The following is a 23,903-nucleotide window of genomic DNA, read 5'->3' as shown; positions in this document are numbered from 1 at the left end:
GTTGAAGATCAATTTCCCTTTTAAATATTTTTACAAAATTGTGCGTGGATCTAGAGTTAACGGTGTTATTTTACTACATGTAAAAGGAGGATGGAGATAAGAACGTATTTCTGCCTTGACTGATATTAAAATATATGCTGATTTATGATATATTCCAGGGATGCTGTGAATTCTGTATCACAGAAATTAATCTTACTTTAGTGATATTATTTTGGGTTGATTTAACGTAGTTTGGACAAATCATTAAGCATTGACAAAAAAATATCAGCCCTTAGATTATTAATACCCAAGGGGACAGGGAGACAATGTAGGCAATTTTACAATTTATTTTCGAAAATATGAAAGGTTGTCGTCTAGGCAATAAATTCGAACCGTATTTATTGTGTGTGCTGAAAGCTCATCAGTTTGAAAATGAAATGATAGATTAGTTCAGACATATTGTATGAATGCTTATAATATTAATATTATGATAATAAAGAAGACTGGTACCAGCTATAACAATTCATAAAAAATATCTTATACCTCAACAATTATGCAACAACATTTTGCCATGGTTCTGTATGTTGTAAACATATTGATACTGCGTTGGGTTTCTCTAACTTTGGAGAAAGTACCAGGCAAGAACAAAAACAATATCAGCCCTACAATTATTAGTACCCAAGGGGGCGGGGGAGCAATGTTGGCAATTTTTCAATTTATTTTCAAAATTAACAGAGGTTGTCGTCAAGGCGATATATTCGAACCGTAATTTATTGTGTGTGCCGAAAGCTAGAAATATCAGCTCTGTAATTATACATAAGTCGCCAAAGGAGGCAGTCTAGTTTTTGTTTTTGAAATTTAGAGAGGTTGTCGTCAAGGCATTTAAAATAGCATCGAAAACATATATATGTAGTATATATAGTAGGACGAGGAATAGTGATAAATTGAGTCAATTAAGTGTGTCAGCAGTAGCTACAGAGACTAGTGGCAGGGAGTTCCAGTCACCTATAGTACGTGGAAAATATGAAAATGTGTAAAAATTAATCATATTTTAAGAAAGCTTGTAAAATTAATCATATTTTAAGAAAGCTTGTAAAATTAATCATATTTTAAGAAAGCTTGTGAAATTAATCATATTTTAAGAAAGCTTGTAAAATTAATCAAAAGGGTTAGCCCAAGTGATAACAACTTATAAATGCCCACGCCTCAACAGTAGATATCGATAGTGATAATACTAGCACATAGACATTTTCATTGATGCATCCCCGGCGGTCTGGCCCACAGGGACCTGATAATTTGTTACAGCTATATTTGGACCTTAACCAGAGACGTATAAAGCCATATATGTTATATACGTCTCTGCCTTAAGTAAGGCCGGTTCAGGGTAATTTTACATGTTTTAGGGGTTTAGATCGACTTTGTGTAAAAAATACTCCCAAATAAACATACATATGATCGGTGGAGTGTCATTTTTTACCGAAAGTCCAAATATAGCTGTAACAAATTCTCAAGTCCATAGCTGTGTTCTGGCCACGGACTTAGATAATCTAATTCCGTGGGTATGGCGGTGCATTTTTCCATCTCCATCTTCCATACAAATATTGCTATTAATTTAAGTATAGTATATACGTCTCTGGATTAATAGATTGGATTTTCCATCTTTCAATAGGTAATTAAAAGCAGTAATTTCAGCTTGAGAAAACTTTTTAATTTAGTCATACTGTAAACGGATAGCTATGTTGTGCATCCTAATATTTTATTGCTCCTTGTCTCGATTATTTCCCTTTAGACTAGTAGGTGGCGCTTTGTGGTTATTTCCGTGGCGCAATCAAATTTTAGCAGGGAAAATCTCACTGAGAGAGCGTGCAATGCTTAGCTCTTTGACAACAAGGGTTCGCACCTTTTTGTTCAAAGACGAAGGGACAATAGCACATGAACAAAGTTCAAGAAAGAGAAAACGGGTAGACGAATGGTAGGTTATCCATTAAAGTCTCCCGATGTTCGACTCTTTTCAACATGCTTCGGCTCTGTGCCAAATGGAGAAAACAAAAATGTTGAACACTTTCAAGACAACAATAGTACTTGATCAAATCCTGGTATTGATCATTATGATAATATTACCAAGAGGAAATATAACTTATATAATTAGTTAAATTAATATCTTTCTATTGTCTTTCCATATATTGACAGCTGTTTTCACATCTGAAAACCGAAAAAAACGGTTTTATTTTTAGCAGTGAATACAATGTGATCAACATTTGTATTTTGATTTTCATATGAATGTAAACATAATTTACAAATTAACAATTTGTTTATCAATTATTATTATTTACACCTTTCGGCACTGCTATTATTGACCGGAGATATTTCGACACTTAAACAATCATTCAATCAATTTTATAAACGTTTTACTCTAGTCTACTTGTACAGTAAGCGATTTAAATGTCAACATCGTTGAAGATTTTCTTGATAGGGTACCTTTTTAAAGGAAATGAAACTCAAACAAAAAATATGAAGAACTTTTGAATGTTTATATTTAAAGATTCATGGTCAGGTTTACCTATCCAATTAACATTAGTACTGAGATATATATACCTATGTTGTCTTTAATATACTTTCTTTTTAGATTATCAGATCATGAGTCTGTTGTAATTACGTATACTGGATCCATTTCACATGTATCCAATCTGGCAATGGACCTGATAATGCAATAATGTGATAGTATTCTGGTGTATGCAGATATTATTGTTAACAAGGCAACATCGGGGATGAATGAGTTTACTAGCTGATGCCCTAGTGATCAGGGTAGAGACGTTTCGGTACTGCAATGGTTTGTTACTTAATTGAAGACATTTCCGTGCTTCTGAAAAGCCGTTTGATATTTTCGGCACTCACTAACACGTGAATAATTTATTTTATTTGCTTTTTGTCTCGTTTATTGCTGTATTTCAATTTGAAGATTTTTCAAACTTTTTGGTCTTTACAAAAAAGTAGGAAACATCCTTTTCTTAAGTACCAAAATGTGGCTGTATACCGAACTGTCTAAAATTCCTCTGGTGTTGCAAGTTTTATGTTGTGGCTTGTTAATTTCCCAAAATTATCTAGGAAAATAAAGGTTTGGCATTAGACTTTAATGTAAGGATATCAGGACAGTGATGATTGTTATACATTACTTTTTGGTCAACCATGGAAAAATCTTGTTGCATTTCGAAAAAAATCTGACAAAATTGGCTTTCATAAATCCGTAAATTTCAAGAGTCTAAAAAAACAATGTGGGGAGGTGTCATGATTGATTTTCCTGAATACAACTTTTTTTCCCAAAAACAATTGAAATAAGCCATTTACCCATCACTTGTATTGCATCACACATCTATAGTGTAATGAGCAAGAGTCCTGTAATATGATAAGACTGATAATATATTTTTTTTAAAATATATATATTGTTACTCAAAGAAGTTAATTCCAAAGCAGTGATTTTTTTGCTCAGTTTTACAGCTGTTTTTTTGGCTCAGTTTTACAGCTAAAAAGTGCCCTATTTTACCAAAATGATTGAAAATGAGGAATGGATTCCCAATTACAATAAAAAAAATGCTATATTTTCCCAATTTATAAAGGAACAGGCTGTTATAAAATTCAGATGAAAAAAGCATGACAAAAAAATATTTTACAAAAAAAATCAATTTTGTTTTTCAGTTCAGAAAATGGAGAGGACGATGAAGATGTTGTCATTGTTTCAGTTAAAAGACCAAAAGTAGAAACCAAATCTCGTAAGTTCCAATGATATATCTGTATGACGTTACAACATGTTGATGGTTTAGAAAATTCAAATTTAAGCTTAAGATGTGAAATAATGATTGATATAATTACAAAAAATGCCAAATTAGCAACAGTGTAATGAAAGAGGCCAAATTCTTTACTATATATATATGGGTAAATTGTTTGGAGAATTTTCATGTTCTATGCTTTTAGGTCCTTTATGTTGAATAGATGTTTTGAATTTCATGACATGAAAAAGGGACAAAATGTTGCCCCAAAGACACTATAAAAGGTAAAATTCTCCCAAAACTTTCGTTCCCCGACTTGAATGAGATTGTCTATCCGAGGGAATCGTGAACTTCAGTGATGTAGCACTAGTCGCTGCACTCTGAAGCAGTTGTGCACCTGTACTTATTTTGCAATCAAGTGGTTTTTTTTAACCAAAACACTGTTGGATAACATTAAAACCATATTACAAATGACTAGATTAACAACACTCGACTGTATATTCCGTCTTTGCGTATTGCAGAGTTACCTTCTCTAGGGAGCAGGTATTGATTGTTACGTCATTGGTTTGTGCGAGAAAATTACGTCGTTTTCTCAAAAATTGATGACGTTTCTCTCACAAACAAGTGACGTAACAATCAATACCTGCTCCCAAGAGAAGATAACTCTGCAATACGCAAAGACGGAATAGATTGACTTAATTTAAACTTGGTAATGGTAGATTATGATCATCAATTTTATTTTCAGTGTTCTCCAGAGTACTATCCAGTCCCTATAAAAAGATGTCGGACTGGGTGAGGAATAAGACGAAATGGAATGACAGCTTCTTCTCAAGACCTAAATTGAAAAACGACAGCAGAAGCACTCCTAACTTTGAACAAACCCCAAGGAATGGTCGTCTAAATGGAGGGCAAAATCCCCATGTTCTTCGCCAAGAAAAGTTTCAGGCCAATCGTGCAGTTAGCAAGTCAAGTGAGGAAGCAGAATTGCGTAAAAAAGACACTGAATCTCTCCAGGATCGACGATGGCAGCAACCAAGACAACAGCAGAAAGCAGAGTCTCAAGTTGGTTTACAGAGCTGAAAATACAAATAAAAATGTGTTGATAAGAATTCTATTACTACTGCATTTTCCCCTTGGCTATGTTTGTCTGCTGAAAGAACTAAAGGCAGCAATAGCGGACAAAAAAACGTCAACATCAAATGAAACCTTAACTACAAGTGAAGCAAGTCTCTGTGATTATGTGTGAATGTATTTATAACAGTCATGCATCAGGTGGCTCTGCAACCATCTCTTGTTAATTACAAATTTTACAATTCTGCAAAATATTTCTGAATTTTGGGCCAAGGGCATTGCATTTGTTTGGCTAGCCTTTGTCTTCCATTTGAAAAAAAATATCCGTCTTTGCTATTAAGCAAATCACTAGCTTAGTAAATATAATTACTAAATGAATTCATTGGTTTAAACATATTTGTTTTGCCTTGAAAATGACAAAAAGGATTGGGCACAAGTTTTTACAACTTAATTAAGCCCTCTCCTAACTTAAATACATTTTAGGTACATCATAGCTGTCTTAACATGTAGATTTCATTTTTTTTTCTTTTTTTTTTCTAAATTTAAATTGAATTAACAAAATGGGTTGTTGACGACTGTTTCTCTGTACCCCGACCTACTCATAGAGAATTAACCGATGTTTTCACACAGATAAAGAAAATTTAATTCTTCGAACATGATGTAATTGTTGTAATTAAGACTACTTACTAGAAGCGGTTTGTATCCTTAATGTACTTACATACATAGGTAAAGATTTTACTGTTTTGTTCAAAAGTGAGATCATGATTACCCCAGAGAAGTGTGTTTATGTCTGTTAGGAGGATCTCTGGAAGATTTAAGTTCCTTAGATTGAATTCATTGGCATTTTTATGTGGCATCATGGTATGTTTGGACAGTCAAGACGCTTAGTAGCACTAGATATCACACGTGGCTTTCACCAAGACAGCCAGGGTTCAATTCCCTGACAGGATGTGAAAAGGTTTCACCTGCCTGACCATGTGGTGTTACTCTTGGTACTCTGGTCTCCCCCCACAACTAACATCTAAACCCTCTGTTCACTTCCATCTAGGCTAATAAGAGTCAAAAGTGATAAATATAAGTTTAAATAACTTGTTTCAAAATGGTTTTTATTATATTTGTATGTAGGGATACAATTATCATAAGTATAATGTGGTTTTCAGTGTGTTGACTTTGTACTGTCTTTTTCAGTCAAGGATTGAGCGTGTGACCTCAGTACCAACACAGACGGAAGATGTTATCATGTTGAATGGAAATGGTGGACATAGTAAGTTTTCACTTATTCACAATCTAGCTTGGCTAGAGCGATTCCATAAATATTGGGAACAAGAAGTACGGAAGGAACTTAAATAGTGATAATTAATTCAAAATGATTGCTAGAATCATATAACATAGGGATGCAAAACGAATTTGGTTGATAACAGTATAAGAATATACCTCCTAGTACCACCCATCATATTTTTCAGCATTAGATCAAAGTTCTGATTATTTATTGGAGAATCATGTGTTGCCTTCATTTACTGCATTTTGACTTTTGAAAGTTAATTTGTCCTTTTAATATTCTTTATTGAATATTTTTTTTCAGTCAATGAGTTTTGATTTTTTTTCCTGTCACAGATTTGTAAATAACATCGTGTTTTTTTGGGGAAAACTGTATGTGACATTATATTCATTTCATTCAAAGAGCAATGATTTGATTGTTTACTAATTAATTACTGCTGTCAGAAGTTGGTGAAATATTTCTGATCCAGAATTTATGCCGCAGTTTATTTAATGGAATTTACTCACAAAATATGGCCATTCATAGCTTCTATAGTATGCAGCATTAAGTATGCAAGGAACGCTATTTAGAGTTATTTTAAATTGCTCAAAAGTATGTTTTATGGTTGAACGGTCTAGAAAATTATTTCAGTTCTTGAAATGCTGTATGCTACCTTATAGATGAACGTGGACAGAATCAGGTCATCAGACAGAAAAGGACATCCTCTTTAAACTTCACGGCCCATAATGTAAGTATCCTGTCTGCTAGACTGTACTGAAACTATGCATTGCTTAAATGTAACTTAGCTGTTTTGATCCTGATCGTGATATACTTAAAAGTGTTAGATTGGAATGATAGTTTTTAATGTGTAGATTCAGGAGTTATATATGATTGGCAAGGTTAAAACTGAAATTTATCATATACTTCTGTGTGATATGGGCTGTTTTGCATGTGTGATACTGGAAGCTGTGCATAGGCCATATCCCAGACCAATCTATATCAGCTTGCAGGCACATGTCATATCTACCTGGCATACACTGTATTCGCCCGGCATGCACCATATCCATTAAAGATTTAAGTTAGAACACTTTCCAGAAATATCACACCTCAAACTGGTAGTGTACACATGACATACATGTCTGTGTATGCTATTCTGTTCATGGTGTTTAAATTTTATTTTAAGGTAGAATGTATTTGTTGTTAAGCTTATGAAATATCAATTTTCTGTCAGTTTTTGTTTTATTGCCTATGTTTTTGATGTTATATAGCAGTATAGTATAAAAAGGTTACCATATGATCCCTTACTATCACTAATCAGTAACATTGCCAAAAGCCTACCCGCAGTTACTACAGTTAGTGTGTCCAAGTCTTTATTGGCATGTACTAATGTATTAATGATTTGTGTGTCCAAGTCTTTGGGAGCGTGTACTAATGTATTAATGATTTGTGTGTCCAAGTATTCGGGAGCATGTACTAATGTATTAATGATTTGTGTGTCCAAGGCTTAGGTAGCATGTACTAATTTATTAATGATTTGTGTGTCCAAGTCTTCGGAGCAGGTACTAATGTATTAATGATTTGTGTGTCCAAGTCTTAGGGAGCATGTACTAATGTATTAATGATTTGTGTGTCAAAGTCTTTGGTAGCATGTACTAATGTATTAATGTTTTGTGTGTCCAAGTCTTTGGTAGAATGTACTAATGTATTAATGATTTGTGTGTCCAATTCTTTGGTAGCGTGTACTAATGTATTAATGATTAGTGTGTCCAAGTCTTCTGTGGCATGTACTAATGTTCTGTGGCATGTACTAATGTATTAATGATTTGTGTGTGCAAGTCTTTGGGAGCGTGTACTAATGTATTAATGATTTGTGTGTCCAAGTATTCGGGAGCATGTACTAATGTATTAATGATTTGTGTTTCCAAGTCTTCGGGAGCATGTACTAATGTATTAATGATTTGTGTTTCCAAGTCTTCGGGAGCATGTACTAATGTATTAATGATTTGTGTGTCCGAGTCTTCGGAGCATGTACTAATGTATTAATGATTTGTGTGTCCAAGGCTTAGGTAGCATGTACTAATTTATTAATGATTTGTGTGTCCAAGTCTTCGGAGCAGGTACTAATGTATTAATGATTTGTGTGTCCAAGTCTTTGGTAGCGTGTACTAATGTATTACTGATTTGTGTGTCCAAGTCTTAGGTAGCATGTACTAATGTATTAATGATTTGTGTGTCAAAGTCTTTGGTAGCATGTACTAATGTATTAATGTTTTGTGTGTCCAAGTCTTTGGTAGTATGTACTAATGTATTAATGATTTGTGTGTCCAAGTATTCGGGAGCATGTACTAATGTATTAATGATTTGTGTTTCCAAGTCTTCGGGAGCATGTACTAATGTATTAATGATTTGTGTGTCAAAGTCTTTGGTAGCATGTACTAATGTATTAATGATTTGTGTGTCAAAGTCTTTGGTAGCATGTACTAATGTATTAATGATTTGTGTGTCAAAGTCTTTGGTAGCATGTACTAATGTATTAATGATTTGTGTGTCCGAGTCTTCGGAGCATGTACTAATGTATTAATGATTTGTGTGTCCAAGTCTTCGTAAGCATGTTCTAATGTATTATGATTTGATTTCAGTGTGTTGATTATGAAGAAAAAGAACAGTATCGACAGCTACTGCAGCAGTTCACCACTGCTCCGGTCACTCCTGGGGCAACGCCAAAACACAAACATTCTCGACCAAAGTCACCCAGTACCATGTCACACAGGTCAGTAATGTTGTAAGGTATATAAGAATTCAAATATAGTATACAACTTTCATGCATTCAGCATCATATAATCTATATAACTTTTCATTTTGAATGTTTGTCTATTTTGAGTAACATCTCCATGGATATTAGATGGGGCTGACCTCTCAGAGGGGTATCATACACATTTCAGGGGTTATTCTCACTTATGTTTTGTGTATCCCTAGCACATATCATGGCAAAATGGAAGGCACAAGGCTATCTCTTTCATTGGTTGAAAGGCTCATCCCAAGGGGTCTTAGAGGGAGGGCTATATTGTAAGTGGTCATGAAGTGAAAAAAATTCAAATGACATCTTCTCTGAAAGTTACTGTGGATTAAGACCAATATTTATGAAAACTATTTTAATATGATGAGGATCAGAATCTATACTCGAGAAAGGGCTAACTCCGCTAGGTGAGCTCTGGGGCTGGGCAGTTATCATGATGAGTGCATAGCCATTATATGATATCTCTGATAGATAATGATGGATTTAGACAGAAGTTTTATGAACAGTTCTTTCTCGCTATGCCCCACACGGGAGGACAGGTAATTGCCCCAGTGGGGTTTTATTCATTTATTCATCAAGTTCGATCTAGTTACGGTATCGTCCATAATTTCATGTAGGTGAACATTAATGCCCATTGGCCATTGTTTTTGATTTCAAATGAACTCATAGAAAAAACCCAAAAGAAATTGAAATCTCCCCCTCCCCACTTCCATTAACTGTTAAAATCATATTTTGACTAAAAAAAGTACAACACGTCAAAGTTTTTGACATTATGCATATACTTTTGACATCAAAGTAACAGTTGACTGTGTTTTCAAATTAGGTCTGTTGACAATTTGTCATTTGGGAGTCTATCTCAGAGTTTGTCATCGAAGAACTGGACTACTAACAACAGATCACGACACTCCACACCAAGTCGTCCATTTACAGAAATGAATGGCACATCCTTCCTGAAAAGACACACCCCAGTCGTGGATATGCTGAAGAAATCGGCAGTGGCACGTGCGCCAATGTATCCGCAGGTCCACACAGACACAGACTCGTACAGAACGAAGAGCAAATCAAGTAAGAACATCTGCGATAAAAGATGAACGACAGAGTGTTTCATACATGTGGATAGAAGTCTGAATAGCCTTGTACCCATCATGATTTTGCTTCGACATATGAATTAGTATTTCTACAGGGCTTAATGTTCGAAGGAAAGTTACTCAAATTAATTGCATGTTTATATCACATTTGTATATTAGGACTATTTACGCAGAGTGAAATGCTGTGTAATTATGTGAAACACTTGTTATTCATTTGGCAGCTAGAAATAAAATATTCCTTTGGGCTGTTCCAGAATTTACAGCAGGGGGAGAAAGGGAGGCACTATTTTCAAATTTCACCACCCATAAAAAGTGATTATATTTAATAAAACGAATGGTGGGAAGATCTGGTTTTAAAACTACCACCCATGATATATTATTACAGGTGCCTCACACTTCTCCAATACAACAATACATTATGGAATAAACCTTATATCAAATGCATTGAGCAATGTGTAAAAGCAGACATGATGTTATGCTGCCATCTGTATTTCTATCCAAAAACAAATTCATATTTTGTCGAAAAAGAATTGTCATCCTGTCCAAAAACAGCCAGCTTTCAGTTTCATTGTTAGAGTCAAATGATGTGATGAATTCCCAAATGATTTTTGATGGCTCTGCCAAAAAAAAAAAGGCGAAATTGACCCCAGGTTATCTCCAATTAAATACGGTGTTCCTTCTACTAGTGAATAGCCAGCTTAAGTGTATAGGTCGGTCAGTTCAGCTACTATTTTGTAATTGACGTCTTTCAACAAATGTTGATGTTTATTTTGATTTTCTTTTCAGCTGAGAATTTATCGAAGTCAAAATCATCAGAATGGTCAACGTAAGTATGATAAGCAAATGGGGTGGGGGATAACTAGTATTGATGTAGCATAATTTTGTTTGATATTTAAAACATTTTTTATACATTTTATAACAGAAAGTAGCTCTTCTGCCCAAAAGGTACGTGCACTTATGCCATAGAGTGTCCACCAAACATCAATATCTGCATCTGGCATCAACTTTATTTCTTTAAACAAATTCTTAATGACTGAGAAGCCTGGAGCCATATTTGGCCATTGGCTAGTAGCATGCTAGAATAAAGGGCTATCTAGTCTGTTTAAATGGATAGCCTTTACACATTTTCATTGTCCTAAAATTGTAATGTTTAAAACCATAATGAGTGATCTTGAACAGCTATAAGATCACAAGGATCAATTATCTTGAAAGCTTTGATCTGAATATTTGTCCATTAGCGTGTTCAAATGAATAAGGTTTCCAAGATCACAGGGATACAAATTTGTTAAATCTTGAAGTGAGTTATACTGAATAACCAAGTTCATATAACTGACCTTGACCTTCTTTGGTTAGGAAGGACAAGTATGTTAAAACCTTTTAAACATCTTAAGAATAACCAAGATGCCTAGTTCAATGATATTTTGGCTGGAAGCATTTTGAGATGAAGCTCTACCAAGTCAAATGAATAACCTTGACCCGTTTTCAATGTCACAGGAATAAAATACAAAATATATTAAAACCTTTAAATTTCTTTTTCTGAATGACCAAGAGGCTAAGGGTCATGGTAGCTAGTAGCTAGCTTAGACAAAGCCCTATCAGTTTTATTCAAATGAATGGCATTGACCCAGACACTCAATGCTATAGGGATCAAGTTTGTTAGAAAACTCTTTTGAATACACAGGAAGCCTGCAACTATGATTTTTCGGTAGTAGTATACAGGAATGGAGGACAATCATGTTTCTAAAAATTAATAGCCTTTATTTACCCTCTTTTAAGGATACATGACTAAAATAAGTTAAAATTTTGCAACAAAGATTCAGAAGGTGTAGAATATTATATCAACCCAATAAAGATCTGTAATGTGTAGAGTGAATGCATATGATATTTAACTTTTTTTTTCTTTTTAACTTTAGTTGACCCACTTTTAACACCAGAAATGTGAGATTAATAGATGAACAATACAGGCCATTTTTAACCTAAAGAAATCAAATTGAATTAGACTTGTTAAAAAAGTTTAACTAGAAAATTCTTCATCTTTTCTTGAAAGGCTGTTCTCATTTTGTTTCAGAAGTGCTGCTTTTAAAGACTCTCAATACATTACCGATGAATGGGCGGATGATATGTAAGTTTCTACAGAAGTTTCTAGATGGTACAAACGGTTGAATGTCATGTCCATTCCCCAACAAAAGCCCCCCCCCCCAAAGTTCATTATTGGTGTACATAAAACTTGAGGATTTATAGTTGGTCAGAAACAGAATTACTAGAGAGTAACAATTCCTGTAAAGGGTGTATAGTACCTTTTCATGGGATGCTTTCCCTTTCCGAAACAGTTCAGCACTAAAAAATCTGAAAGACGATTGCCAAGATAATTGGGTTCATTCTGATAAATTAGAGAATGCTGACAAAAATTCTCAGGAATGGGGGATCTGTACTGATATTCTATGTAGAGCATGTAGTCTCAAGTCTATACAGAATATTTGTCTTGATGAGATTTTTTGCATCCCCCCCGATGAACATATTGGTTACAAACTGAATCTTCTTTGATGTGAATGGTTTGAATAAAGGTTGAATTGAGCCATGTTTGATTTGTAAAAACACTTATAATTAACATTCTTATTAATAAATTGAATATTACTTCACTAGTAAATATGATTGAGGACTTATCTGCACATGAAAAATGAAAGGGATCTTTTTGTTTTTCAGTCTCACAAAATATTCTGTGGAGGCTAGAGAAAGAAATAGGAAAATTGCAGAACAAGAAGTGAAATCCAAAGTGTATGAAGAAAGGGTAAGTGTCTTTAATGAGGAGGAATTTAAAATAAGTGATAACCTACTGGAATCTCAAATTGTATCAAAAGTGATGATGAAGTGTCTGGTTTTCAAGGGAAGGAAATGAGGAAATTTTCTTTGAAAGATGTGTTTCTCAGAAGATGAAGAAAACCAGGTGCAATTTAACAAACACTTTTATGCAACTTATCTAGCCATAAAATGAAAATTCTCCAAATTTTATGGACAGATTTGTTGACGAAAGCCTGTTTTTTGATGGCAGGATGTAATTGTAAGAACTGTTAGAGCTACTTATTAATACTATCTTGGGGTTAATACTAGACTTTCAAAGACTTTCTTTTCTTCTATATTTATTGGGTTTAGAATATGTTCACATAAAATTTTATTTGTTCATTTTTCTTAAGAAGGGAGGTAATTCATAAATATTCTGTAAAGCGAGGAACAATCCAAATTGATTTTGCCAACCACGCCTCCTGTGAAATCAATTTTGAAATAACCCTGAGCAGAAACAGATATTTATACTAGAGAATACTTTTGATAAATTCAATATGTTTAAGGTATTTAACTTTGAAAATGTTGCAAAATTTAGACATAACAGTTGTACAGTAAAAGAAAAGTAAAAGATATTTATAAGCCTTGTTTTGTGATGATAAAAAAACCCATAGTAATTTGTTTTGTAGAGAAAAGCACGAGAAGAGCACTTGGAGAAAGAGGTAAGAGAAAACGATTTCTTAAATTGAAAAAAATATGCATGTAAATACAACAGATTAAGTAACAAAGAATGTATCAGAATATGATAAATCAACTCATATGCATATACAAAAGAAATGAATTGATCGAAATGCATATAAACATTTTAGTGGTTATTTATTTGTAGATCCAGATTCGTATGAAAGTACTATCAACAGAACCAGCCTTTGCAGAAGAACCAACTATTGAAGAGATTGAACAAGAGGAGGAGGAGGTAGAAGAAGATGAAAAAGAAGAAGTATTCCCAGGTGTGTAGCAATGTTGTAATTTAGTTCTTGAACTAATTATAATTAATTCATTGATTTTTTGCTTCCAATAATATTAAGTATATTTTTTTTTATAAAGTTTGGGTTCAAGTTTGGACAGATTCTTCTGTTTTTGTACCACTTCATGATGGATGTCTTGAAGGAAGCAGCAATAATTATGTACTTTTGAGAGACAAAAGTTACAGAATTCAAAAAGTTTTCTCCTACAACATTAACATCACTTTAATCCAAAATTTTATGTTTCCCCATGCTGTTGAATATTAAGGATTTTCAGATAAGTGAACTGACTGAAAGGTAGAAAGTACTTCTTAATAAAAGTGACACTCTGTGTTTAAAATGCTGAATCTGATAAAGGCAAATATTTGATAATGATTGTTAATGGTAGGTTATTGTATCAATTAAGTTAAGGCACACTATGATGCAGGAACCCGGTCAAGATGACATTGTTGTATTTGTAGAATTGACAGATGAAATGGATAGGATCATTTCCAATGCTCTGCGGCCGCACCCTGAGCATGAAGTTCTAGTCGAAGCCTTTCGTCTTCAGATTACCCGCAAAGATATGGCTACACTCTCTGGTCTTAATTGGCTGAACGATGAGGTAAGGTTATCCTTAATTGGTTCAACATGTGCATGAAAAATAAAGGATGGAATGATCATCACTTTATCCTGGGGGTTATCTCATCTGTGATAGTTTTAGTTTATCTGCTGATGAGACAACTGCACTGATAGGTGTGTTCATTCCTTGTTCTTGGCATTGTACCAACATCATATTTATCTCATCGTTTTGTAAAACAGAAATGGCACAAAGAAAACACAGCATTGTTGATCTATAAGACTTCATGAACTGTGATGCTGACCCTAAAATTGTAGCAAAGCTTGTTCCTTGAAGTTATTGGGTCATTTGGCATGGTCTGTCATTGAATGTCAAGTCAAAACAGATGCTAAGAAACATGGGGATATCATTCCATAAAAATTAATGAATGGTTATGTTGACCTAGAACTTGTACCACAGGTTAGTCATAACATCGTCACTGTAAGGTACATGTCAGCAATAGTAACATGTGTGCACTAATTGTGACCTCCTCATGAGCCTCAATGTCAAATATTACTTTTGTCTTGTGGTCCGACAGCTGAATGAAATATGATAACAATATTCTGCATTTCTTTTAGATCATCAACTTTTACATGAACCTCCTAATGGAGCGAGGGAAGGGTGAAGGAAAAGCCAAGGTGTACACTTGCAACACTTTTTTCTACCCCAAAATAGTCAGTGGTGGCCACTCAGCGGTCAGACGCTGGACAAAGAGGGTTGATATTTTCGCCCAAGACTACATAATCATCCCTGTCCATCTCGGCATGCATTGGTGTTTAGCGGTGAGTAGTTGTTGGCCTTGAAAGTTTATGTTGTTCTTAAGAATATATGAACTAATGCGACCTTAAACTTGAAGGCTGTTAGAAGTATTGTGAAATGTATAAAAAGGGTCTTCTGTTTTGATGCAGTTTTTTGTGTGCAGTAAGTTACTGATTAAGTAGGAAAGTTTGTAATAAGTGTGAACTAAATGGATTGAATTTGTTCAAAATTCTGTCAATTAAAGTTTTAACACTGTTCCGTATGTATAAATCCCTTTCATATTTTAGAGGTTAAAGTGTATCAGATGGAACTGTGTCCTTGAGCCTTGTATCTCATACAGTACAATCACAGGCATGCTACTATAGGGTTGAGTGTGAGTGCAGAACTCACTCGAGATATGGGTACCAGACTGTTCAATACAGGCTCGTGGTGCTTTCTTATACAGCTAGATAGTCAAGACCAATTTAAGGTCAAGTTTCCAGTTGAAAGAATATAAACCCAGGTACATTTTAAACCTACTAGAAACCCCTATTTGTACAGCATGGTTGATAAAAACAAGTTTATTAGTTTATGTCTGAATGAGAGAATCAATTATCCAGGTGCGATGTGAGTGTTCAGCAGGGAGTGATAACTTAAATTAAATAGTATTAAATTAAGAAATTGATATATTGATCTCTTCTCTTTTTTTTACAGGTGGTTGATTTCAAAAAGAAACTAGTGCAATACTTTGATTCCATGGGTGGAGAGAACCAACAGTGTCTCAATGCAATAAAGTAAGTTATCTTTATGTGTATGACAACATGAGTTATCAGTTGTATTTGTCATCATGACATGAGTTATCAGTTGTATATGTGATCATGACAACATGAGTTATCAGCTGTATATGTGATCATGACAAGATATATCAGTTGTATTTGTCATCATGACATGAGTTATCAGTTGTATATGTGATCATGACAAGATATATCAGTTGTATTTGTCATCATGACATGAGTTATCAGTTGTATATGTGATCATGACAACAGGAGTTATCAGTTGTATATGTGATCATGACAAGATATATCAGTTGTATATGTGATCATGACGACATGAGTTATCAGTTGTATATGTGATCATGACAACATGAGTTATCAGTTGTATATGTGATCATGACATGAGTTATCAGTTGTAAATGTGAGCATGACAACAGGAGTTATCAGAACTTTATATGTGATCATGACAACAGGAGTTATCAGTTGTATATGTGATCATGACAACATGAGTTTTCAGTTGCATTTGATAACATAAGTTGTCTATGTATGTGATTACATCAATTATTTAAGCATTGAACTGTTTTAAAATTCCCGCCTTATCGACAGTCCACACACATTCGTTCAATAGTTGGAACAGTGTGTTGTCGCGTGCTAATTTGCAAACAAAGTAGTACATGCAGTACTTTGATATTTTAACAAACAGCCCCTAATTTTATTCCACGATTCAGGAGTCCGGAACAAATTCCGGGCATAGATAAATACAGTGAACACCGTAAATCTGACCTTGCCCTCCACAAGGGAGTTATTTTTTGAAGTTGAATGGGTAGAGAGAAAAGTTTGAATTATGTCTCGTGGTGCATGGTATTTAAAGTCCCATCAACGATACAGCTTTCAAATAGCCTATATAGTGACATTGCCATGCAAATGTAAATATTTATGTATGAGTTGTCAATGAAACCTGGATTATGAATGTATTACATGTCATTGTTTGTTACAACATAAAAAACATCTTGTCACATCTATGTTTGTGACAACTGGAGTTGTAATATGCATGTCATGTCGCTGTATATGACAATGTGATCAAACATTTCTCCGAAAGCTTCAATGCAGCAACAATGGGTGAACAATGACAGTTTAGATATCAATAATTAATGCATATATTTTAGACAAAGTTATTAGAGATTTACGAACATTTTCTTTTATACTGAGACTTTTTCTTTTCAGAAAAACACCTGCGTTCTGAAATTTGGAAAGTTTATAAAGGTTAAAAAAAATGAACAGTCAACAAGACCTTGAAATAGTTTAATACACCAAACTTATGTTTTGTTTTTGCGAACTTTTTTGAGCTGACAATCAATTTTCTGATAATACAGAAAGTACCTGTGTGATGAAAGCAAGGACAAAAAGAAACAAGAGTTTAATCTCACAGGCTGGTCCACCGAGATAGTCAAAGTAAGTCAAAGGTTACTGATAGCAGCATATCATTAGTTCTATGCTGTTGTCATATAATGTGGGTTCTATGAGGGTTTACTGATTAATATTCTCTTAATCCAGAATCAATAAAGACAGTAATCTGGAAAATTTTATAGTTACCAAGACCCTGAAAAAAAAATCAATGATCTGACACTATGTCAAACTACAGCAAACTTTTAATGAGTTTTGAACACTAATAGAAGTGCTTTGTGGGTTAAATTCAGAGTGTAAATGTGCTTGAGTTGACGGTGTACTATCATGGTATTAAGTTCACTATGACAATTCTAAGTTAACTTTTGTTGTGTTTGTAGGATATACCTCAACAGATGAACGGCAGCGACTGTGGGATGTTTGCTTGTAAATATGCAGAGTACATCACCCGAGGAGCAGAAATCACGTTCACACAGGTGTGCTAGCTGTAACTATGTACATGTACCATTATACAGCATTGTTGTCTGGACCATAACTCCTTCACCAATAAATATATGTTTATGTCACCCTGGTAAAAATACTAGCCGCTTCCTACTGATTCAGCTATGGAGAACTTCTCCTCCTCAGCTCATTTGGTAGAGTGTAAGACTAGTAAGCCAGAGGTCCCAGGTTTTGACTCGTAATGAGCTCTGTAACATTAGCCTCCAGGTAGGGACCCAGGAGATATGACAAATTAGAAATACTAGCGATACTTGCAAAGGAATCGCTATGACCCCTGGAAAGCTCTGAATGAGGTCTGTCCTGGATGGGGAGTATGTCATCCTGGTAAAATAATAGTCGCTTCCTATTGACTCGTCTCAAGAGAATTTCTCTTTAGATCATTCAGTGAAGCGTAAGACTAGTAAGCCAGAGGTCCCGCGTTCAGCTCCTAGCAGTGGCATAAAATATTGACCTCTGTTACATTTATGAAACTTCACATCTATATAAACCATTACTAGGCAGTTTGGCATGTGGTATTTAGGGATTGTCTCCTGGAGATCACGGTAGAAAAGGAAAATCAAAGCCTAATAAACATGTTTTTTAAAAAGCTCACCTAGCTTGGAGTTTATGCCATGGCGTGCTGTCCAGGTTCATCAAATTTGCCTTTAAAAAACTATTAGAATTGTGGAGCAGATTTTGACTCGATTAATACTTTAAAAATGTAGGCAGAGGGGAGGATCCTTTAATAGAAATGGAGGTTTATCATTTAGTCATTAATCTTTCAGAGCAGATGATTTGAACCAAAGTTGGTTCTAAATCACCACTGGGCAAAGGGAACTCAACTTTGAATAAACAAATGGTTTTCCATTCCATGTCCAAGGTTGTAAATTAAATTCAAAGTTAAAATAAATCTTTGAACCTATAGGTCTTGGATGTAGAGTAAATGATACTGTTCAATGACTTCAAAACAAACTGTGCTCATAGATATAATAATATTAATGATAATAATATACAACATTTATATAGCGCCCTATATAATTTGTAAAATTAATCTAAGGTGCTTTACAACATATGGATAATAGTAATGGTTATAATTGTGAAAACAAACAACAAAGGCTTGCAATCACTTTCATACATTTAACAAGCAATGTGCACATAATTGAACAAATAAAAGGGTGGTATTTACATGACGCCTTTGCAAAGATTCTAAAATGCAGACGTGAAGAGGCGAGTTTTTATGTCCCTCTTGAACTTGGCCAGGGTATTTGACTTCCTAATAGCAGATGGTAAGCTATTCCACAACGTAGCCGAAACCCTCCCAAAGCATCTGTTTCCGTAGGTCACAGTACGAGATTTTGGGACACACAACAAAGATTCTGACTCCGACCGCAGTGATCTTGACGGCTGATACAGGGTAACAAGTTCCTGTAGGTACTGAGGAGCTGTTCCATTCAGTGCCTTGTATGTGTATACCAGAATTTTGTACTGCGACCTGTATCGTACAGGTAACCAGTGCAACGAATAAAGCGCAGGTGTGATGTGCTCTCTCTTTCGAGTACGAGTAACTAGCCGTGCTGCAGTGTTCTGGACCCTCTGCAGACCACTAGTTAGTTTGTCAGATATACAACAGAGCAGGGCATTACCATAATCCAACCGAGAGGTAACAAATGAATGCACCAAAATCTTGCATGCATCTGCAGTTAGAAACTGCCGAATACAGGCGATGTTCCTGATCTGGTAGTAACAGGATTTGGCAATAGCGTTCACTTGTTTCTCCATGTTCAGAGAACTGTCAAAGTATACCCCTAGGTTTTTAACAGCTGGGACAGCCTCAATAGTTCTGGCACCAACCTTGAGCTGGAGAGCCATTGTTTGCTGACACTTTGGGGAAAAGACGATTAGTTCTGTCTTTTCCTGTCAGTTTAAGCATGTTGGCGTTTATCCAGATACTGATATCTGTCAGACAAGCTTCCAGACTTTCTGAGACAGTATTCCAACTGTCCTTTGCTTGTGCTTTGTTCCTTATTGTTTCAACATTATGTATTGTTTTTCTATTAGCCATTATTTCTGTCTCTCCCAATTTGTTTGTTGTCATTTCAGAATGATCGTTTTTAAATTCATTATTTACTTTCGTGCTTAGTATTGCAATTCATCAATGCATCTCCCGATTTTAAATTAGAAATGTTGTTTGGAATATTTGAAAATATTCTTGTTATAATACTTGTATTAGTGAATTTTCTCAAATATCAATGATGGATTGATGCATTTAAATCGAAATGTAAATCTTTGTCATTGCAGGAACACATGCCATACTTCAGACGGAGGATGGTGTACGAAGTCCTACAGGCGAAACTGTTACAGTAATACATGGGAGTGCAAGAGACTTGAGGACAATTGGTGCTGTGTGTTTTTTTGTTGTGAGGATGAGTGGAAGGAGAAAATGCAGGGTTACAGATTCAATGACACGAGACACAATTATCAGGATGTGAATCAATAGGACTGACCATTTTTCCATGTGAACGTTAAGGATGAATGTGGTTGTTACAAGTTAAATTTTACTGTGCTATGTACTATAATACAATGCAATGTAGATATTATTATTTGTTTTCTCCACAGGCAATCTATTACTCTATCAAATAAGTTCAGATGTGTTTCTTTTTATTTTAAAGATAATTGAAAAAATGTAAAAGAAAAATAGGATTGGCAAATTGAATATAAAGATGAATGTTGAAAAAATTTAAGTCAGGTCATTGTTCATTTAGGATTGTGTTGTTGATGAGTAAATTTAAATTTATTAAACTAATAACCACAAATGAAATAGCATGTTACAGAATGGTTCTTCTGAAAAAGTGAAAAACGGTTTACAAGTTTGAAATTTGTGAGAAATTTTGTTATCATTTCCGCAGTATATATTTTTTTTCATGACATTAGGTTCGATTTAAGGGGAGACAAATCTAGATCACTAATTAGTGGACACATCAATACAATTCTTACATGTTTGCATTAATGTTCATGCATGTAAGAGTCTTTACATTCAAATTTTCCATAAGAAATGATGATCGACTTCTGAGCAAAGAAACCATGAAATAAGAATGTGATATCACCTGCCATAAATTTCTATTGTTTGATAGCAAATTTTGCTCTCATATTAAAATGAGAATAACATTTTATGCAATTTTGATATTAAGCAATTTCCTAATCTTTATTTGATCATATAAAATTAAATCAAAAATTTAAGCACGTATTTGAAAACAATACATGCTTAAATATTTGATTTTAAATTTCTAAAAGTGTATCTTTGAAAACCATGTGTGACATAATTTTGAATTCTATAAAATATAAATGGTGTATAATATTGTGTCTGGGATCATTTTCATAGATCAGTGGTTATTAAACTGTCTGACAGATTTGCAAGGTAAATTTTGTTTGTGAAACTAATGAATTTGCAAATATAAATAGATAAAATTTGATATTTGCTATTATATCGGTACATGTACTATGTAATGCATAATTGTTCTCGGTTAAAAGTGCTCACGAGTCGATATAAGATTTTGCAGTTCCAAATGTTCTTTATAGTGCGAGTCCCACCAATTGTTAAAACCAAAATGATTTAAGCTAAGTTTTCAGTACTAAAGAGAAAGAAATGAATTAAATTTCAAACTAGAATAGTGCTACCCTAATTAGACAATCTATTCATACTACCATGTTATGGTAACCTGAAGTAATTACCATATTCATTTCACAAGGCTTGTTCTTAATATATGGTTTGTCTACTTTTAAATGTAATATTTCAGGGATAACTTTTGGGGAACCTGCAAATAGTAATGTAGGCCTTTGAAAGTCATTATGCAGGCTTGCCAATAAGCCAGATCAGATCATGAGATCTTGCTCTATTTCCTAAATTAATGACTCTGGTTTAACGAGTCAAACCATTTGAATGTGATGAACGAAAGCAGCCTTTATTTTGGTTTGGTTGACTCATGTTTTTGGAAAGCAAATTGACCGTTGTCCCTGATAATAGTTTTGTACAGAAATATTTACCATACTAATGGTACAGTTCTTCTTGTGACAATTTATATCAAATCGGTTTGGATTTAACAATTGATCATTATTGTTATGTATTTAAAGTAAAGTATCAACAACATCTTCCAAGATGTGCGCTGAATAAAAAAAATTGTATTCAAAAGTTTCAGTTTGTTACATCATGGTACAGTTGTGTAAACAAATTTCCTCCATTCAGCACATGAGGAAGTTTGATGTTTCCAACAAATATTGTCCTAATGATTGAAAAGGAGTGCTTTAATAGAAGTAGAATGGTCGATCAATATGTAACAAACCATTTTCTAAAAAGTTAAAAACGGAAAATCAGAAGAATATACATAAGTCTGGTTTTGATTTTAAAACCAATTCGGAATTAAATCTTCATGTTTACTGTACAGTGTATAGGAGTTTTGGACTCTCCATAGTCTTTTTAAAAAATGGAAAGACAAAATTTGGAATAAATATTTTAAGACTGTTAGTGCATTTAAGATATTTTTCCATAAGTTCTTCAAGTGTGACCTGTATAGAAACAGCAGGGCAGCTGTGCTGTGCTTGTTTTTGTGGTCACAAAAGTCTAAATGCGTGGTAAATTCAAGCATTGGTCACTTTATTGAGTTTGGCTATTTCAAAGCATGACAATGTCAGTGAGTTGCCTATTTCAACATATTATTTCATGGCTTGAAACACTATACTGGTAACTATTTTCATAACGATTTGTTAGAAAAGAAAAATTGAATGTCCGTTTTATTGTAACGAAAGCATTATGAGAAAATGTGTTTGTGTGATGTTTGGAAGAATATGTGATTGTTGAGAGAAAATTTGGTTGCACGTTTGTTCATAAGAATTTGATATTTACAGTGCTCTGGTCACAAATTACTAGACTGCAGTAAAATACGGCTTGTACAAGTTTTGACGTGCAAAAGCACTATATGAATTTCAGACTAGTGGTTCCTGTTGTATCAAGTTTCATTGGCGACTAGTAAAACACATGAAACCTCCAATGAGTGCATGAAACGCAACTTGAACTGCTTCGCTCAATTTATCTTTCCCTTTTTATGTATCAAGATTAATCCAAAAAGCATTCCTTTGATTCAGACAAACCTGTCATGATCATTACATGCACCCTATAGTAACTAGGAGATCATTTGACCAAAGGATGTAGATTTTGATTTCGTGTCAGTTTGTACTTGAATGAGGGAGTTTCGAAGGAGATTGGTAAATTTTGGTCAAAATGAGGGAGTCTCCCTCCTAATGAGGGAGGATTGACAGCTACGAAAACATAGCCAAAATTTCTGACCATAGTGATACAATCAGTTTTATGACAAAACCAAAATTTCTGACTATAGTGATACAATCAGTTTTTCTCCCACATTGGTAAAATTTGAAATCGCCCAGTGTCAATTTGGCCTTTCACATTTGATGGCTATGTTTATTACTAATGTTCGCTCTAATGATTAATCAACCTCATTACGAAGGGTGAAAAAGGCAAAAGTGAAACGGCTACAACAAATTCCCGGTATACAATATCCTTGCAATACATTTGTCAATCTGAAATGTCAGATAATCACAGATGTGTATTTATTACTTATTAATGCATGGTGATCATTTTAAATGCCAAAACATCTGTACTTTAATTTTGATTATTGTAATGCTTCAGTATTTTACTTCAAGTTTCAGTAAGCCAATGAAACTCGATACAACTGTCTTGGATTTTTTCAACAGTCTCTAGGAATTCAATACCTGACAATGGTCAAATGACCTGTTGTATATATGATATGCAGAGAAAAGGAATTGGCAGGGTTGTTGTCTTTTTGTTAAGATTATGTACAAGCATGTTCAGAAATAAATTAAGATTTTGTCTTCAAAACTGTGTTTATAGCATTGACTTTTATGAATTTTATCTTGTACACTATCTTGGAATTAAATAATTGTGCTGCTTTTGCAACATAGAGGAAGGGCATTTTAGTGGTTCCTGCTCTGTTATACGCTTGTTTGACATCTTGTTTAAACTTTGCTGATACTTGAAGTCCAACATTCATCAAATTCGTTTATTTTATGCATGAAAATTTCTCAGTCACATTGGTCGGATCCTGTACACGTGACCAGTCCTCA

At 34.3% G+C, this 23,903-nt stretch overlaps 1 protein-coding gene across 2 annotated transcripts; it reads left to right on the top strand.

Annotated features, from left to right (window-relative positions):
• The first annotated feature begins 1,787 nt into the window (after nucleotides 1-1,787).
• On the top strand, nucleotides 1,788-23,669 carry LOC110457080 (sentrin-specific protease 1-like). Of its 2 annotated transcripts, none has more exons than XM_021508179.1 (18): nucleotides 1,788-1,951; nucleotides 3,673-3,746; nucleotides 4,489-4,805; nucleotides 6,003-6,078; nucleotides 6,753-6,820; nucleotides 8,712-8,842; nucleotides 9,693-9,934; nucleotides 10,744-10,783; nucleotides 12,029-12,079; nucleotides 12,661-12,745; nucleotides 13,425-13,457; nucleotides 13,622-13,742; nucleotides 14,219-14,361; nucleotides 14,934-15,137; nucleotides 15,808-15,887; nucleotides 17,240-17,318; nucleotides 17,651-17,746; nucleotides 20,049-23,669. In XM_021508179.1, the coding sequence occupies exons 1-18, from the start codon at nucleotides 1,848-1,850 to the stop codon at nucleotides 20,112-20,114; spliced, it is 2,010 nt and encodes a 669-aa protein (XP_021363854.1). In that variant the 5' UTR covers nucleotides 1,788-1,847; the 3' UTR covers nucleotides 20,115-23,669. The 2 variants fall into 2 exon arrangements, with proteins under 2 accessions (XP_021363854.1, XP_021363853.1); XM_021508178.1 differs by having other exon boundaries at nucleotides 12,026-12,079.
• Nucleotides 23,670-23,903: the final 234 nt, after the last annotated feature.

Source organism: Mizuhopecten yessoensis, unplaced genomic scaffold, assembly GCF_002113885.1.
Source record: "Mizuhopecten yessoensis strain PY_sf001 unplaced genomic scaffold, ASM211388v2 scaffold9023, whole genome shotgun sequence".
Lineage (NCBI taxonomy): Eukaryota > Metazoa > Mollusca > Bivalvia > Pectinida > Pectinidae > Mizuhopecten > Mizuhopecten yessoensis.
Note: the sequence above shows the minus strand (reverse complement) of the source record. Positions and strands in the feature narration are given on the sequence as shown.

Excerpts from the sequence above, each read along its gene's own strand:
- LOC110457080 (XM_021508178.1), top strand. The coding sequence starts at position 1,848 with ATGCTTAGCTCTTTGACAACAAGGGTTCGCACCTTTTTGTTCAAAGAC. Across the intron at positions 14,362-14,933 it reads TTAATTGGCTGAACGATGAG|ATCATCAACTTTTACATGAA; the intron begins GTAAGGTTATCC and ends CATTTCTTTTAG. Across the intron at positions 17,319-17,650 it reads GGTCCACCGAGATAGTCAAA|GATATACCTCAACAGATGAA; the intron begins GTAAGTCAAAGG and ends TTGTGTTTGTAG.